Source organism: Nesoenas mayeri (genome assembly GCF_963082525.1).
Source record: "Nesoenas mayeri genome assembly, chromosome: 18".
In the NCBI taxonomy this organism is placed as follows: Eukaryota; Metazoa; Chordata; class Aves; order Columbiformes; family Columbidae; genus Nesoenas; species Nesoenas mayeri.
In genome coordinates, this window is record NC_137566.1 from 8629271 (window position 1) to 8645516 (window position 16246).

General features: G+C 51.9%; 1 protein-coding gene across 1 annotated transcript; it reads left to right on the plus strand.

Moving 5' to 3' along the window:
* Positions 1-930: 930 nt before the first annotated feature.
* On the plus strand, positions 931-13791 carry PLPP7 (phospholipid phosphatase 7 (inactive); the record flags this gene model as incomplete). The annotated part of the gene is given in 5 exon segments (XM_080355956.1): positions 931-1005; positions 1007-1102; positions 1105-1260; positions 1963-2434; positions 13427-13791. Coding segments are annotated over 5 exon segments (1164 nt in total).
* Between the last annotated feature and the right edge of the window lie 2455 nt (positions 13792-16246).

Genomic DNA, 16246 nt, shown 5'->3' on the forward strand with positions numbered 1-16246 from the left:
AGCCATGGGGTTGTGGTTTATGGGCAGGGTCAGGGTGCCTGAGGAGGGGACGAGCTCTTCTTCCAGCTAGGAGCATCGTTGCAGACGAGGGGTAGGTTCCTGGAGGGTGTGATTCAGAAATAAATTGACATGTATTATATTCCTGTGATCCATAACAGGGAGATTATGAGCAAAGGCTCCTTGGGACTTCTGGCACTTGCTTGACCAAGCGTTGTCCTCATCCCTGGCCAGCCTGTCAGATGGGCACAGGCTGGATGCAGAGTTCATCTAGAGGATTTTGAGAACTGTGGATAGAAAGTGTGAAGAAAGTGCAGAATTTTTCTTATTATCTTAGAAAGCAAATAACCACCTTTCATTTAGCACATAAGCTCTCCTGTGCATTTTGGATGAGACTTTTAAAGATACCTGGGCGCCTGACTCCCAGGGTTACCTGTACAAATGCTGATCTATGTTTGCACAGGCAAATGTCACTGGCACCAAGAGACGTGCCTGTTCTGCTTCTTGGTGCAATATTAATCTTCTCCACTTCTCTGTCCACAGGGGATTTCCAGCCTATTTGCACAGGAATAATCCTGTTTCTTGAGCGTGTGGGTGGTGTGGAGCCGCGACAGCCCATTGCGCTTGGAAGGTAACTCGGCGATGGCAGCCGGGGTGGGTCTGGCTCGGGTGGTTGCCGCAGCGGGATGCTCCTTCATGCCAGAGGAGCTGAGACGAACGGTGTCTCCGAGCGGTGCTTGAAGCTTAGATCCACACGGCTGCAGTTCGGGGGCTATAGAGAGATCATGCAGACCTGTAAACCGGAGCTGTGAGCACAGATGGGATGTTCTCAAGGGCTCATTGGTGGGTGGGAGATGTCTCGGAGGGTTCACCCCGCTGCAGTGGGGAGCAGGGAGACTGGCAGGCTGTGCACAGGCGAAGCGATGGAGCACAATGTGCCATGGCAGGAGGAAGGGCAATTCTTCCCTGTCCTCTGCAGGAGGACTCCCCAGGGCCTGGCATGAGCCTTGTTCCCCCTATCCCACCATGCCCGCTCCCCAGCGCTGGTACCTGTGCTGCTGATCAGCCCCGCGGCTCAGGGACACTGGCATCGCCTGTCACCTGCTGTCAGCGCGGGATCTGCGATGCTGGATGACAGGGCAGAAATGTGTGGAATTGAGGCCACGCTCGGTGCTGGGTGCAGGGGGATGGGAATTCATTAGCGGTGCCGTGTCTCTTTTAATCAGGAGGCAGGTGCTGCTTCTCCTCTGGTCCAGGGATGGGGTGAGTGATGGAAGTTGCTGCAGGGATGGACTCTGAGAAGGAGGGAGCATGGGGCTGGTGATGCTTGAAAGATACCCACACCAGGGATAGGTGGGTGCTATTTAGGGTGTCCTAGCAGGGGTGAGATGTTGCAGAACAGACAAATTGGGAAGATAACCAGGGAAAGCCCCTTGTGGGGAAGCCCCTGAGCAAAGCCCAGCATTGGAGCATGCAAAGCCAGGCGGCACAGCAGTACCTGCTGCCGTGGGGAGAAGGGGATGCCGTGATCTCCTCCAGCTCTGACTGTCTGATATTGAAATGTGAATTGTAATGCCAAAAAACTACATTTCCCAGTTTCCCTTGCAGCCCAGGGGAATAAGCAATTGGAAGATTTAAATAGACCAGGCCAGAAGCAACCAACCTTTGGCACGAAGCTTTTCCCTCCTCTTCTTCCAATCTATTGGCTGTTTAACCTTTTTCCCTGGCACTGGAGTGGCTGCCAAGCCTGGCATTAATTTTCCTTCCAAGCTTGCAAGGCCCATGAAGTAAACAGCCATGTGCATTCCTTACTCTATATTTAACAGCAGCAGGCTGTGCTGGGGGCAACTGCAACAGAGGGGAACCTTTGTAGCTTCCCAGATTCCCGGCTCGTGAGGGTGGGAGTTGGGGGAAGCTTTCTGCAGGGAGAAGAAGGATTTCTCTCCTTCGCCGGTATTTGCAAAGCAGGTTGCGTTAGAGACTGCAATGCCAGCATCCCAGCCGCGGTCCAGGGCAAGAGACAGGAACAATGTCCTCAACAGGGCTGAGTTCCTCTCCCTGAACCAGCCCTTGAAGGGGAACCAGGAGAGCAGGAGCTCCGGCAGAAAGCAGAGCAGCCAAGCCGGGGCAGCCGGTGCCCAGAACAGCAACGCCAAGGAGCGCAGGCAGTCGCAGCAGCTGCCCGAAGAGGACTGCATGCAGCTCAACCCCTCCTTCAAGGGAATCGCCTTCAACTCCTTGCTGGCCATCGATATCTGCATGTCCAAGAGGCTGGGAGTGTGCGCCAACAGAGCCTCCTCCTGGGGTGGTGCCCGCTCCATGATTAACCTCCTGGGGATAACGGGGCACGGGATCCCCTGGATCGCGGGGACCCTCATCTGCCTGGTGAAGAGCAGCACGCTGGCAGGCCAGGAGGTCCTCATGAACCTGCTGCTAGGTGAGTGGCAAACCTCCCTCCCTGCCCAGAAAGCCCAGCCCTGGTCACAAGGGACAGCGTTACCGGGACTCCTCCTCTGAGCGCTCCCAGGCACCGGCGCGGTTGGGAAGCAGGGAGTGACCTTTAGGGTGGATGCTGCACTTATCGGTCGTCTTGGTCCTGGGTACCGTGGGTGATGGGTGTAGCATGAAGTTGTCTAAGAGGGGTGGAGTGATCCTGGTAGGTGGTGACACTCACAAAGCAAGGGCAGGTCCCTGGTCTTGCATGGGGCAGGGTTGTCCAGTCAGCCCAAGGAAGTGTCTGTGATGTGCAGGTGGATACCAACAGCCATGTCTTTTATTTAATCGCTGGTCACCTGCGTTGGTGGTTTAATAGGTGAGGGAAACATAAAGATTTTAATCTTTGATCTGTGGATCGGAGCCTGAGGATATCCTTGAGAAAAAAAGATTTCCATCCCTTCGCCACCGGCTTGCGCAGACCCTGGCTCCACATTTCAGCTGCCGCGTGATGGAGTCCTGTCTCCTTCCCTGCTGTGGTTTGATCTTGCATCCTCCTTCCCCTGAGGCCATTTCTTGCTGCTGTCCCCATTTCCATGTGCTAATTTGACCTGGAGTCCATGCAGATCTGGGATCTCTCTAGTTCTCCTTTCCTGTGCGGTGGTTCTTGTTTCTGAAGGTTGGGATGTGTTAAAGGAGGTGCCTTCTCAGTTGAGCAGGTCCCATCCCAACCAAGGGCACTGATGTTCCACCAGTGACCAGGCTGAGCCTCAGGCGTGACTTGCCTTAGATCCTGATACCTGAGGACCTTGCTTTTTCTCTTCTGCCTTTGGCATGGGGCCTGGTTATCATGTTGTTCCTTGTGACTAATTACTGTCTCATCTGGCTGTCATCCACCCTCGTGTTTCACCCTCCCCAGAAAAACAGTGATCAGCGCTACTTCTTCTGGTTGGTGAGATAAACTGAAAACATTGGTTTTAGGCCTTTGCTTCTCAGGGAGACTTTTGGGGGGACATAGGGACATATTATTTCAGAGGCATCTCAGGAAAGGGATGTCCTGTCCACACGGGCTGACTGTGATGTGATGCGGTTTCTGCGTCGTGGTCCCAGGTGTTTTTCCAGAAGTTCATCCTTCAGAGAGGGGGAAGATTGCACCAAACTGGGTTGAAAAGCACAGCGGTAGCTGCCTTTTCTCCCCTCTGCCTTTGAAAGAGACCATCCTCGTGCTGTGACATCTAATGAAGGGAGGCCATTGCGGGGAGGAAGCCAGAATAGCATCGGCGTGATGCAGAGCCCGCCAACGTCAGCAGTTCTTCCAGGGGCTCCTCGCTGCGCGGGGTCAACCTCTCGCTGAGAAAAGCAGCTTCCATTTGAAAAGGCACGAGGATGAAATAGTAGGTGACTAACATCAGCCAGCACAGTTTCCAGATATCTCTTGACCCGAGAGCCTTTGATGGTTTTGGAGCCTGAAAACTGACCTCTTTGACTCCAAATTACTTGAGATCCTTATAAAGAGCTAATGCCGCTTTTGGCTTAAAAACAAGAAAGGTTTTCTCACCCTTCTGTTGACATGTGAGGAGGCCAAATGCAAAGCCATCTCTGGGTTGCATTGAAACTTTGAGTATCAGGTGGTCTCTGGGAGAGCTCAGCCATGCACCACTACCTGCATCTCCAGGTCTCCTGAACTCAAATGTGGTGCCTGGAGACGACACAGGGGGTTTCCGAAGTCTTGCTTCCTTACTTAGACACACTAGTCACGTCCCTTTCCTCCACCTGCCAAAAAAAACCCCAAACAAATAGTTAAATTTTGTGAAGGAGTAGTTCACAAGGTGACTTGACAGCCCTGTAGGTCTGGTGGCCTCCTAAGTGCTCAGTTTTGTCACCTAAATAGACAACTGGTGGGACTGGCCAAGGTGCCCTGAGCCTCTGTGTTCAGACCTTCCTCAGGAGGAGTTGTGCCAGCCCAAGAGCAGACGTCTGCTGTGAGCGTGGCCTTGGTTTGATATTTAAGATTGCAGTCAGGATCTCCGAATATTTGAGTAGCTGCTGCTGCAATACCTGCATTGCTGATGGAGGAAAGACTCCTGGGGAGCAGGGGCTGGTGGACCTCAACAGATCCCATGAGAAGTGGGGTCTCAAGAGCGAGTAGGAAGGGTATGGCATGACCGCTGCACCTGGCATCCTTGGTCCCTCTCACTGCTGGTTTCCCATGGTTCAAATCCTTCAGGATGTGGTGTAAAGCCCTCCTGGGTAGGGCCAGGTCAAAGGGAATGGAACCTCCTGGTGCTTCCCTGGTCTCCTGGAGAGGGAAACAGGGAATTTGGGGTTCACTACGGTACCCCTAACTTACCTTCCCTGGCTGTCCTCCCTTCCCCCTCTGCTTGCTGAGGGTTTGACACATCAAGCAGAATTTCTGATGCAGTCTCTGGGCAGGGAGCCAGCCCATCGCAGAGCGCTTGTTTAGGATTTGCTATCAGGCTTTCAAGGCGAGGAGACAGGAGACGACTGAAACGGGACCGGGAACCTGGCAGAAGCACCACTGCAGATGGAGGGGGGGCCCTTGTGCCCGAGGAGCTCTTGGCCAACACACGCGGGAGCATTTAGGGTGAGGGCGTCTGACCCTAGGATGCTCCATCCATCCTGACTGCAGTTGTTGATTAGCAACCCCAAGCAATGTTTTCCCCTCCGTGTTTGTCATCTGTGATGGAATTTATCGATTCTCCTCATGGTGATCTTTTCCGGCAGATGCCAAACAGCCAGAGAAGCGCACTCGCAGCCTGTTACTGAAAAGATGGCAGAAATCAGAAATCTGTGCCCATTGGAAAAATCCCTGTGCCAGAATGTGCTTTCAGGAAGACTATCGCAGCATCGTCAACTACTGGAGAGTCAGGAAGAAAGTTTGCACCCCATGGCCAAATTGAGAAAATCATAACTCAGGAAACCCCCAAATTTTAGAGATAATTTTATTAATCTACTGCTGTTGGAAGTTTTAGTACTGTTCAAGCTTTTCTTTTCAATCATAAGGATTTAATGAAAACTGAGGTGCTTAGAGAATCATTTGAACCTTGCAGTCAGGCTGTCATTGGGAACACAGACATAAAACCTTTCCTAAAATTCCCAGATCTGCTCCAGAACCAGACAGAAACTCCATTAAACCCTGGGGGAAGCAGCACCTCGGTTTCTGGTTCTGATCCATCTGCTGCGGATGTGGATCCAAATTTAGTGATTCATTGACTGCAAAGCCAGCAAAGAACATTTGGATCATTGATCTAACCCACGGCAAAATACAGGCTGTAGCACATCCCTTAATTTATTCCTGTTCAATTTGTTAAGGGGAAAAAACCAAACAATCTGATGTACAATTACAAGTGAGGGTGAACTTGTCAGAACCATTTCTATATTACTGCAGTTGCAGGTATTCTCACAAGCACCTTGCTTTTAGTTTGACTCTCCTCTTCCCTCCATTGTGTCTGCATCCCCTGGTCTCTTCAGCTGAATAGCTCTTTTAGCCCACATCTCTTCTGCCTTTCAATATTTTGGATAGCGCTCAAGCCATTTCTTCACCTCCTATTTATTAAGCTAAACAGACTGATCTCATTAGGCTGATGGTGTTTCCAGGTCCAGGCACCTTCTCAGTGAGATGGGGATGGAACGTGGTCATCTACCCAAAGTGGTCACTCTGAAGTCCACCTATTGTGTTTAGAGCCAAATCTCTACCCAATGCGGTGAACCTTGTTTAATTTGCTGCAGTCCAGCCTTTGCTGTCAGAGGATGTCTGCTTGGTTAACCCTTGCACATAAAATACCTCTTTGTGCTCAGTTTGGAATACCAGCCATTAACTGGTTGTGCTTTGGTCATGGCTTTCTGAAATAGGTGTTCAGACTAGGAGAAGAGAAGGTGCCCCTGGTCTTCTCTTTGGCAGCCGCAGTCCTGTCTTGGTGACACAGGTTCCAGCCCTCATCCATCTCCAGCTGCATCCACATCCCGCTTCTGAGGGCTGGGTTTGCTTTTTGGCGCTGTCACTAAGCATTTATTACCATCACGTAAAATGGTGCCGTGGGGTGTGGACGCATCGTTGTGAGCAGTGTTGTGAACTTGGGATAGGTGGCTTGTCACCCAAGGAGGGGACCCCAGGGTCACTTCTCCACTCCGAGGGTCAGCAAGAAGGTGGCTCCTGCTCTCTCCAGCCTTCTCCCTGAGTACTGACCTGACTTTAGTCTAACTGGGAATGAAGCCATGATATTCTGAGGCATAGTCCCCTGCAGACCTGTGACTTTATCCTGAGCCATATATATATTTATTTAAATACATAGATATGTATTTATAAATACATTTATAAGCCAGGAGTCTGCAGTCTTGCCCCAGCAGCTTCCAAGCAAGACTAAATTGGCAGGGAAGTGGTGGGTTAGGAAGGAGAGTGAGAAATGCCTTTGCCAGACCCCTCAAGACCTGCTGACCCTGCACCGTGGAGATGTTTCAGGTGTTGTCATGCCTTTCTTTGGAGTCGTGTGGTGCAAATCCAGATAGTACAGCCCGTTGCTGGTAAAGGTCAGTGAGTAGATGAGATGTCCAGGCAGCACAGACAAGCTGGTCCTGTCGAGCCCTAGGGCTCAGCAGCCCAGACCTGGCAGAGCAGCCAGGGAGCTGCATGACAGATGCATCAGAACTTGCTAAGCCAAGACCCCCAGAGATGGTTTGGGGCCAGATGTGCTTATTTTTTCCCCCCTTTCATTTCCTCACTGTGAGGCTAGGGGTTTTCTGAGCCAGGTGTTTCTGAGGTGATGATTTGGCAGGGGAGGGGAGAGCATCTCGGGAGCTGGCACCCTGTGAGAACCATCCCCTCCTTGTAAAACCTGGCACATGGAGGAGGTTCAGCCCCTGTCCTGCTTCCATCCCAGCCCGCCCAGTGCCCACTGGGATCCCAGCAAGTTTGCAGCACCTCTGCCCAGCGAGGTGGAAATGTTTAAATGTCAAGTAACCCAACATGACTGACCCTCGGTGGGTGCCAGGCAGAGGGAACAACACAGAGACCCGCTCCCTGCATCCAGCATCTCAACACAGGGCCAGCCTGGCATTAAATATTCCCCTTCATCATATCAGGCTGCTAATCTGCCTCTTGTTCTGCCCAGATACAGCAGTTAAAGTCCCTGGTCCTTTGGTGGGTGCTGTCCTCAGCCTTCATCCCCTCACAGCTGATGAGATCGGGCATCTCTGAACAGCCAGTGATGCCTGGCTCTCCCAGCTTCCCTCCCCCCTTCCCTTCCTCGCCTGCTTCCTCTATAGCAAATATATATATAAATATATATATACTGCTCACTGCAGGGCAGGCTGGCAAATCTGCAGTGTCCCTTCAGATAAAGGACAGTCAGTGATAAGCTGGGACCATTTGGCTGTGGCTGGAGCTGGCAGGGGGTATTTCCAGGGACCCATATCAGATCCATGGTCTGCTCAGCCCCTTGGTACCGGTCAGCAGCGAGGAGCTGAGGTTCTGGCCGGCTGTTTGGTGCGGAGGATGCTGCAAACCCTGCAGCCATCAGCGTGCAGCCCTTGGGGGAACTGCAGTCAGCTGAAATCTGAGTGAAATGTTCCACTGCCTGAATGCAGAGTGAAAGAGAAAAGAAGCGCCAGGCTTGTTGAATGGGAAGAGGGGGGAATAAACATGGGAAATGAGTCATCCTTCTGTCTGTCACGCCAGGAACCGCTTCCTAGTGCCCCTGCCTGCAGCCCAAAGGGGACAGTGGCTGTTTCACTGGGGCAGAGCCAGTGCTACTGGGGAAGCTGAGCCAGGCTCTGGCCCGAAGGGAAATCCCGAGAAATGGATGAGCGTGTTTGCAGCTAATGCGCTTTGACAGGAGCAGTGGTTGGGAAGAGGAAGGTGGAGAAGCGTCGGGCAGCGAGGTGAGTCAGGGGAAGGAGCAGAGCCCATGGGGTGTCCCGCTACCTCCAGGCTGGGTGGAGGATGGGGATGGGAATCAGATGAACTTTCTGTATTCCCTCCCCTTGGAAGAAAGCTCCTTGTTTTCACCTGGAATGCAGTTCTGGTCTCGCTCTCCATTTCTGTCTATCCAGGGATGCTGCCAGACCTAACTGAGCTGGGTCTAACGCACCATGAGTTGTGATGGAGGCTCTCTGAACACCGCAGAATCCGATTTACCTTATTGAATGCAGTAGAGTGTTAACACCAGCCTAAGCAGCCCTGAGTCTGAGCGAGGAGCCCAGCGTCTGTGGGCTGGGAGATGCTGTTGCTCATCAGCCCAAGGCAGTTTTGTTCCTCCAGCTCATCCCATACGGTGCCATTGTCCTTGTGTGTGTTGCTGCGCATGGTTCGGGGATGTGCTGATGTTACCTGTGCTCTGCCATAGCAGACAGGGGCTTTGCAACCTGTTGGAGCCCTTCTGGGAGGCAGCTGAGCCATCCTGGGGCTCAGCTCCTTTCCTCCATCAGCACAAGCTCTTCTCCCTGTGCTCACCCTCTCATCTGCATCTCGTCCCCCAGCCACACAGCCCCACATAGTCAATGATGCTGAGATACAAATTGCCCAGCTCCCAAGGGCACAGTATTTCCAAGGGGAGAACTCCAGGCAGCCTGTGTTTGCATTCAGGGCTGTTTCTAGTCATCTAGGATGTAGCTGGTCTATTTTTAGCTGGGTGTTTTGTTGGTTTAATTAATTGCACAATGCTGCTTTCCACCATTTTTTCACCTCCCCATGGTCACTTACCCCACTCCGCTGCTTGTTCAGCCAAAAAATAACCTCCCCCCAAAACACTGCAGTGTCTGATTAATTGGTTCTTCAGTGTGTCGTGCCATCTGTGCCTTTTGTCAGCTCTTACACCTAATAGTACCACATTTGGGGAAGAAAATGGAGTAGAGGAGTGTGCTTCCAGAGGAATGGAGCTCTTCTAGCTGCCACCAACTCCACCGGAGAGTGAAGATGCTTTTGAAACCTGCATCTTTCATTAATGTCAACTAGTTGAGGCTGCAAATGGCTCATTTTGCAGGTCAGGGAGCCCAATGCCTGTGGGAGATTTGGGCAGTTCAGAAGCAATAGGAGGGGGCACGTAAGTAAGAAGAAAAAAAAAGAAAACAAATTTGAATTCTAATTATGAAGAAACTGTTTCCTGGGAACGGTGATGTTCGTCCAAGGTTCACTCCTGAGCAAGGCTGGCTAAGCTGGGACATAGAGGACGTTCAGAGCCAGCCATGGCCATAACCGTGGCCTCGGGAGCTGTGATGGAGAGCATGGGCCATCTCAGCGGGGCCGGTGTGGCCTCCAGCACGGTGACACCAGGTCAGAGCAGGCTGCAGGCTCTGAAACCCAGGCACTGAGTTATTGCCAGCTTGTCGCTGCTTTAACATTGTGCTGGGGTTTGGCAGAGCGGGGTTGTTTGATGCACATCTGCTCCCACGCTTGGGTGCCTCCTGAGCCCACGGGATGGGCTCGCGCTTCGTTCCTGGGCATTTACCACCCCGTTTTGCTGCCTCCATGGCACTGGGAAGCCAAGTCCAGCTTATGGCTCTGTTTCTGATCCCGATCTCCCAGGCTGGGCTCTGGAGGGCCGTGTCTCATCCCAGCAGCCCCATGAGTGTGAAGTCATGTGAATCGTGGCTGCAGGAGCAGATGAGGCCAAGGGCTTTTTTGGCTTTCTCCTTTTTCCCTCCCTCCCCTTGCCCCCAGCACTGTACCCAGGTTGTTTTTCAGCTGCGGTTTTGATAACATGTTTATATAAACATCTCAGTGGGAATCTGCCTCCAGCCCTGGAGATGCTGCCTGGCTCCAGTGCCCCCTAGGATGCTCAGCCTCTTTCAGCCCCAGCTCCAGAAGGGATGGCAGCAGAGATGGCACCTTGGGCACTGGGACAGAAAGGACCTTACAGTGACAGAGGATGTCCAACTGTTTTGACATCCCTTAAATAAGAGCTTTTGGGGTTTGGCTTGGTTCTGCTGCGGCGATGCTTTGGGTTCGTCCTTGCACACAGGGCTCGCCTCTCCCCTCGCCTCCACTCCTAATGGGCTCCTAACATTTGGTGGCAGCAGCAAGGCAGATATTTGTTTTCCTTTTTGTATTAATAGATATAAAATGTCTGCCCAGGGGGCTCACTTGCAGCTCATTTACTGTGCATCTGATGCCAGATGTTGGCTATTTACAATACCAAGGTGATCTCTGATGCTAAAATTGTCACAGGCAGACAAGACTTGCTCTTTGGGTTTGCGCTTTAAGGAAGTTTTAATGGTAATGGAGCTTTTTTGCGATCAGATGGTTTTGCAGTTGAAATCTGAAGGATTGTTTCCCTTAACAGCCAGGTCAAAGGGGAAATCCTGGATATTTATGAGAAAAATGTGATAGGAGCAGTGGGCAAGAGCTAATCCTTCCTTTACTCTTTTAAATCCAGTGCTACCTGGATATTAAATCCAACACTGTTTGTGTATTAAATCCAGTGTTACCTGGATCTGGGGAAGAGCACGGTGAAAAAAATGCTTAAAATTAACATTTCTTGCTCCTTGCATCTCACCCCTTGGTCAGGCATCTCTCTGCCATCTCTGCAGGCTCCCTTCGGTGGTCTTTTACAGGGCTGTATTTCCTCCAGCCTTCAGTCTGAAAGGTTTTGCACATCTCTGTGTTAGGGGAAGGGCAGACTGAAGGTGACGATGCTGGTTTGCAGGTGGCTGTGGCTGTGCCGGCAGGTGCAGAGCTGAGGGGTGTGGGATGCATGGGTAGCCAGCAGGTGCATTTCCCAGGCAGAGACACCCCCTGCAGCTGGACCCACCAAGGGTGCCTAGAAGGAAGTTAACCCCTTAGCTGCCGAATGCTGGTGTACAATCACAGAATCATTTTGGTTGGACAAGACCCTCAAGCTCATCAAGTCCAACTGTTCCCCCACCCCTGGCACTACCCCATGTCCCTGAGAACCTCATCTGTGCGTCTGTTCGACCCCTCCAGGGATGGTGACTCCAGCACTGCCCTGGGCAGCCTGTTCCAATGCCCCACAGCCCTTTCTGGCAAGAAATTTTTCCTAATATCCAATGCGAACCTCTCCTGGCACAACTTGAGGCTGTTTCCTTTTGTCCTATCGCTTGTTACTTGGGGCAAGAGACCAAGACCCTCCACGCTCCAACCTCCTGCTTACAACCTGGATGTGCCCACCTGAGGAGGGAGGATTTGGTTTGCGTTGAGGGGAAAAGGCAGGTGAGCCCAAGTCCAAGCGGGGATGTAGATCAAGGAATCGCAAAGAAACAGGGCCAGGGCTGGGGCTGCTGGGCGACGGCAGCGTCTGTAGCTGCTTCTGCAGGCTGGGCTGGCGGCAGCGCTGGCGGCAGTGATGCTGCCTGCTGATTCACTCTGGCAGCGCCTGCCCGCCGGCGGCAGCAGCGGCAGCAGCAGCAGGAGGAGAGGGCAGGGGCGCAGTGCGGCCCCCCTGGGGATTTGCAGGGGCTTTGCTGAGACCTGGAGCTGGGCAAGGGCCGGGGCACCCCCCAGTGCCTCAAGGGTCAGGGCAGGGCAGGCTGTGGGGGCTGTTTCATAGGGAAGTTGCTCCATGGAGGGAACAGAAAGTGCAGGGGGAAATGTCAGAAAAAAGCACCAGACAAAGTGATCTTGGGTTGTTTTTTTTTTCTCTTTTAACGGCAAATTAACCCGCGGTTTTAATGCTGTCATGCCTTCAGATCTTGAAATGTGGGCAAACGAGGCTTTCTGCTTTCTGTGCATCATCTGACAAAAATCAAACCTAGCAGTACTGAAGGCCCATTTTATTAATCTTCTGAATGAAAGGATTACTAAAACAGCTCTTTGGTTTGTTCTCCATGCACACAAGCCTGCATCCCTCGAGTTGCCCTGAAATAGATTTGTAAGAACAAAATACTGACGGGCAATGGTGAACACCATGTGTTGCTAAAGCACATGATGCTTGTGCTACTGACCTGTGGGTGGATTTGGTGGGCAATGATCTGTGGTGGGTGTATTGAACACCATGTGGGGGGACACCGAGGATCTTTTGGGGTGTCCAGGCTGGTTCCTGGCTCCTGGCTGGGCTCCTCGGCAATGCAATAAGCTGCTGATTTCAGCAGGAGCAGCTTGGGCCAGAGTCTTCTCTTGGCAGCGCTGGTGTAGCAAATGAATGCGTGAGTCTGGGTTCCTGCAATCACACCCCATTTCGTTTCCCATCCATCCTCCTGAAACCTCGTCAGCTCTCAAGGAAAGATCTTTATCAGAGCCCAGGCAACTCGTGTTCCTGTGCTGGTGATGGTCTGTGTTTCCTTGTCATTGCTTGCGAGGAGCTGAAATCAGCACTCTGACTAATTAGGAGGGCTGGGGAAAAGCAGATGAGGAGATGAAAGCAAAACAAAATCAGTGCTAGGAAAGTGAAATGACAGTTCCTAATGGCTGGAGCAAAGGGGATGGGATGAAGAGGAGGATGATGAAGACAAGTGCTGATGGGTTTCATTCCCAAAGCAGTTAGGGAAGAAAGGTGATTTGGTGTTGATACCTGCAGCAAAAGCTCTTTTTCTTAATTGTATGGCTTTCCCCTTGGCTCACTGTCTCTTAACACTCATGTTAGTGAAATCTGCCTATGTAGTGTGGTCCTGCTGGCTGGCTCAGGGCAGGAGGGACAAGGTGGGTTTAGGAGAGGACGAGGGATGGCACCAGAAAGTGCTGTGGGACACCTTTTCTCTGGTGGTTTGAGGGCCAAAAGAGTTTCAATTTTAGCTTTACCAGTTGTTCTCTTCCTGCCCAGGTGGGTTACTTGCCTCTGTGGTTTGGGTTTCTCCTCTGTGAGACAGCGATAATGGCATTTGCCTTCTCTATGTGTGAACTGGGAGGATTAATTAACATTTGGGTGGTGACCTGAGGTTGCATGCAGGTGAACTATGAACATCTGGCTGGAACTGAACCCAAACTTTTATTTAAAGACACCGACAATCATTGAACGTTCTGCCATGAAAATTGCCCTTGACTTTGCTTCTGTCTCTGACCTTTCCCTCCTCATCTGTCCTTTTGTAGCCCTGCTCCTGGACATCATGATTGTGGCCGGTTTGCAGAAGCTGGCCAAGCGGAAGGGCCCGTATGACATCACCCCCGGCTTGTTGGACTACCTGACCATGGACACCTACGCGTTCCCAGCGGGGCACGCCAGCCGAGCGGCCATGCTCTCCAAGTTCTTCCTCAACCACCTGGTCCTGGCCATCCCCCTCCGGATCCTGCTGGTCCTCTGGGCCCTCTGCGTGGGCTTTTCCCGCGTCATGATCGGACGGCACCACATCACAGATGTCCTGTCTGGCTTTGTTTTTGGCTACTTGCAGTTCAGGCTGGTGGAGTTGATATGGATGTCCTCCAACACGTGTCAGATGTTGATATCCATCTGGTGAACATGGGGGACTTGTCGCCTTTCCACTTGGAAACTAGCAGATACTTTGTCTCCCTCCCAGTGTTTTCTACATGTTGTTTGTTGGAAGCGGTTGTAGCTTCCATGAGTAGTGGCGTTTTTTAATGTTGCTTCCCCACCTGAAAAAAAAATATATATATTTCTTGCAATGGATTGGGTTTTAGCAGCCAATGGCCATACCTGTGTTTTGGCCATATCTTCATACTGTGTTTGGACAGCAACCTAATTAAGCTTTACGGGTGAGAGAAATGAGCTACATGTCTGCTTAGTTTGGGTGGTTCACATCGGCACCTTTAATGTCTTCAGGATGGGCAGCGCCTGAGAGCTTCCCAACAACATGTTCGTTAACTTTTTTGAGGCTAAATGATTTTGGCCACAGCGCTTTTTCTTTTTGTAAGCCCAGCAGTTGTGTCTTGTACAGGGTCAGGACACTGCCGGCGCTTCAAAGATAATAAATAATCATAAAAATCCTGCCCTGTTTGGTTCTTATCATGAGGGAAGGGACAAAAGCCAGCTCAGTGTGGCTTTGAGATACGTGTTCGACTTGGAGCAGGTCTTGCAGTTTTGCTCACTGAGGAGATGCAAGCGACCACTGAAATGGTTTATTTTGAATGGGGTGGACCTGGGTGGGTGCTCAGGACACTGAGGGTGGCATGTTGAAGCTGGCCTTTCGTCTGCTGCTCAAAAATCTGGTCTGTGAGGGTGCTGTGGTGGTTTTGGTCTGGTGAAGGACAAATACAAGCTGCTCGTTTTCATCCTAGCAGGGAGTAACGTAACAGGCATTGTGCTGGGTCATGGTGAGTTTGCAAAGAAGGTCTAAACACAGAGCAAAGAGTCTTCTTGGCCATGATTTTATAATTATGCCAAATGATGCTGCAGATGGTAATTTCCCAGGTAAGCCTCTTAGAGCACTGGCTGCTTTCTGGTGGACCCCACAATGTCAATGAGCACAGGGCAGGAGGCAGGAATGCCCATGCCCGGCCTCTGCTCGCGTGGTTGGAACCTCCCTAGAGAGGGAAATACCTACTGTTTGTGTGTCTCACCCTGTGTGAAATGAGGAGAGCACTCCTGACCTTCCTTGATTGCAAAGCTGAGCTAATTGATACCTGTGAACCGGTCTGAGGTTACTGAATATAGACTTTGATGCCCAGACATGGTGCCGTTCCTTTCCACTACTGACAAGTGGCCACCTTGAAACCTGGCTGATCCTTACGCAGGTGATGGCCACGCTCAATGTGGTGTCTCTGAAATGGGTCACCCCTCATTAACTGTCTAAGAAAAACCTGTCTTTTTCACAGAACCTTCTATTTCTGCGTGGTTTCTGTGTCTTTAGAAGAGAGTTTGATCTTTGGCAGGTGATGGACACTACCAGACCCAGCACCTTCCCTGGTTGGATGCATCCTGCAGAATGAAGGGATCCCGTCATTCCTGTCTTCATGTCTATCCCAAGTGAACAAAATGCACCTGGCTTGCAAGGCCAGGGAGCGATCAGCTGCGGCTTGTGCTCTCATCTATCCCTGCATGTTGGGGAGCCTCTTCCTTCCAGGGCTGCTGGTGAGAAGGAGAAGACATTCAGATAATGACTGTTGCAAGCTGCTAACATTTGTTGCTCTTTGATAATTAATAGGAAAAGAAGCTCAACAGACAAATCTCTCCCTAGCAGGCGTCTCCAGCTGGGATGTCAGCGCAGAGCCCTCGGAGGCACTGACTTTCCCAGCTGGGAGGCTGGAGCAGCGTGGTGAGGAGAACTGCCATGGCCTTTGGAGAGGAGCCTCCCGCCGAGCTGCCAGGGCTGTGCTGGGCAAGGGTCCCCCGGGAAGGGTTGTCACGGTGTGTGTTCAGGAAAGGGGAGAGCTCTGGGTCTTGCCGGTTGTCCCTGCGGGCTGGTGCAGCAGCAGGCAGAGCGGCAGGGGGGTCGGTGCTGCCCCCACCCCTGCTGCTCTCTGTTCAAATGTGGGGAGCAGAGAGATGCTGCTGCACCTGGCCTCCATCAGGGGGGTTCTTTGCCAGCCTCCTTCTCCTGCAAATGTGAAGAAGTGAGCTATGGTGCTTTCTTCTAGGGGTTAAGACACTTGGCAGAGTTTATCCTCAGCCTGAGGAAGGATGGAGGCAGGTTACTGCAGCTCTGATGGTACCTACGTGTACCTGGAGACAGCGCCTGAAGCGGCAGGGAGCAGGGGAAGACTTTGCCCTGATTGCTTTGTGGGAAGCTCTCACTCTGTAGCTTGAGGTTTTAATAAAAATAGGCAAATAGGCTGGATGCATCTACAGCCATGTCCCTGGGTCCAGGTCCCCTTGCAGATGTGTCGTCTTCTGGTGTATCCAGGATGGCTTTGGAGGAGTTACTCCTGGTCTTTGCTGCTGTAATCAGGAGAGCATGGCCTGGAGAAGCTGCTGTGATGGGTGACTTCAGCTGGGCTGGTCTCATCCCAGCACGT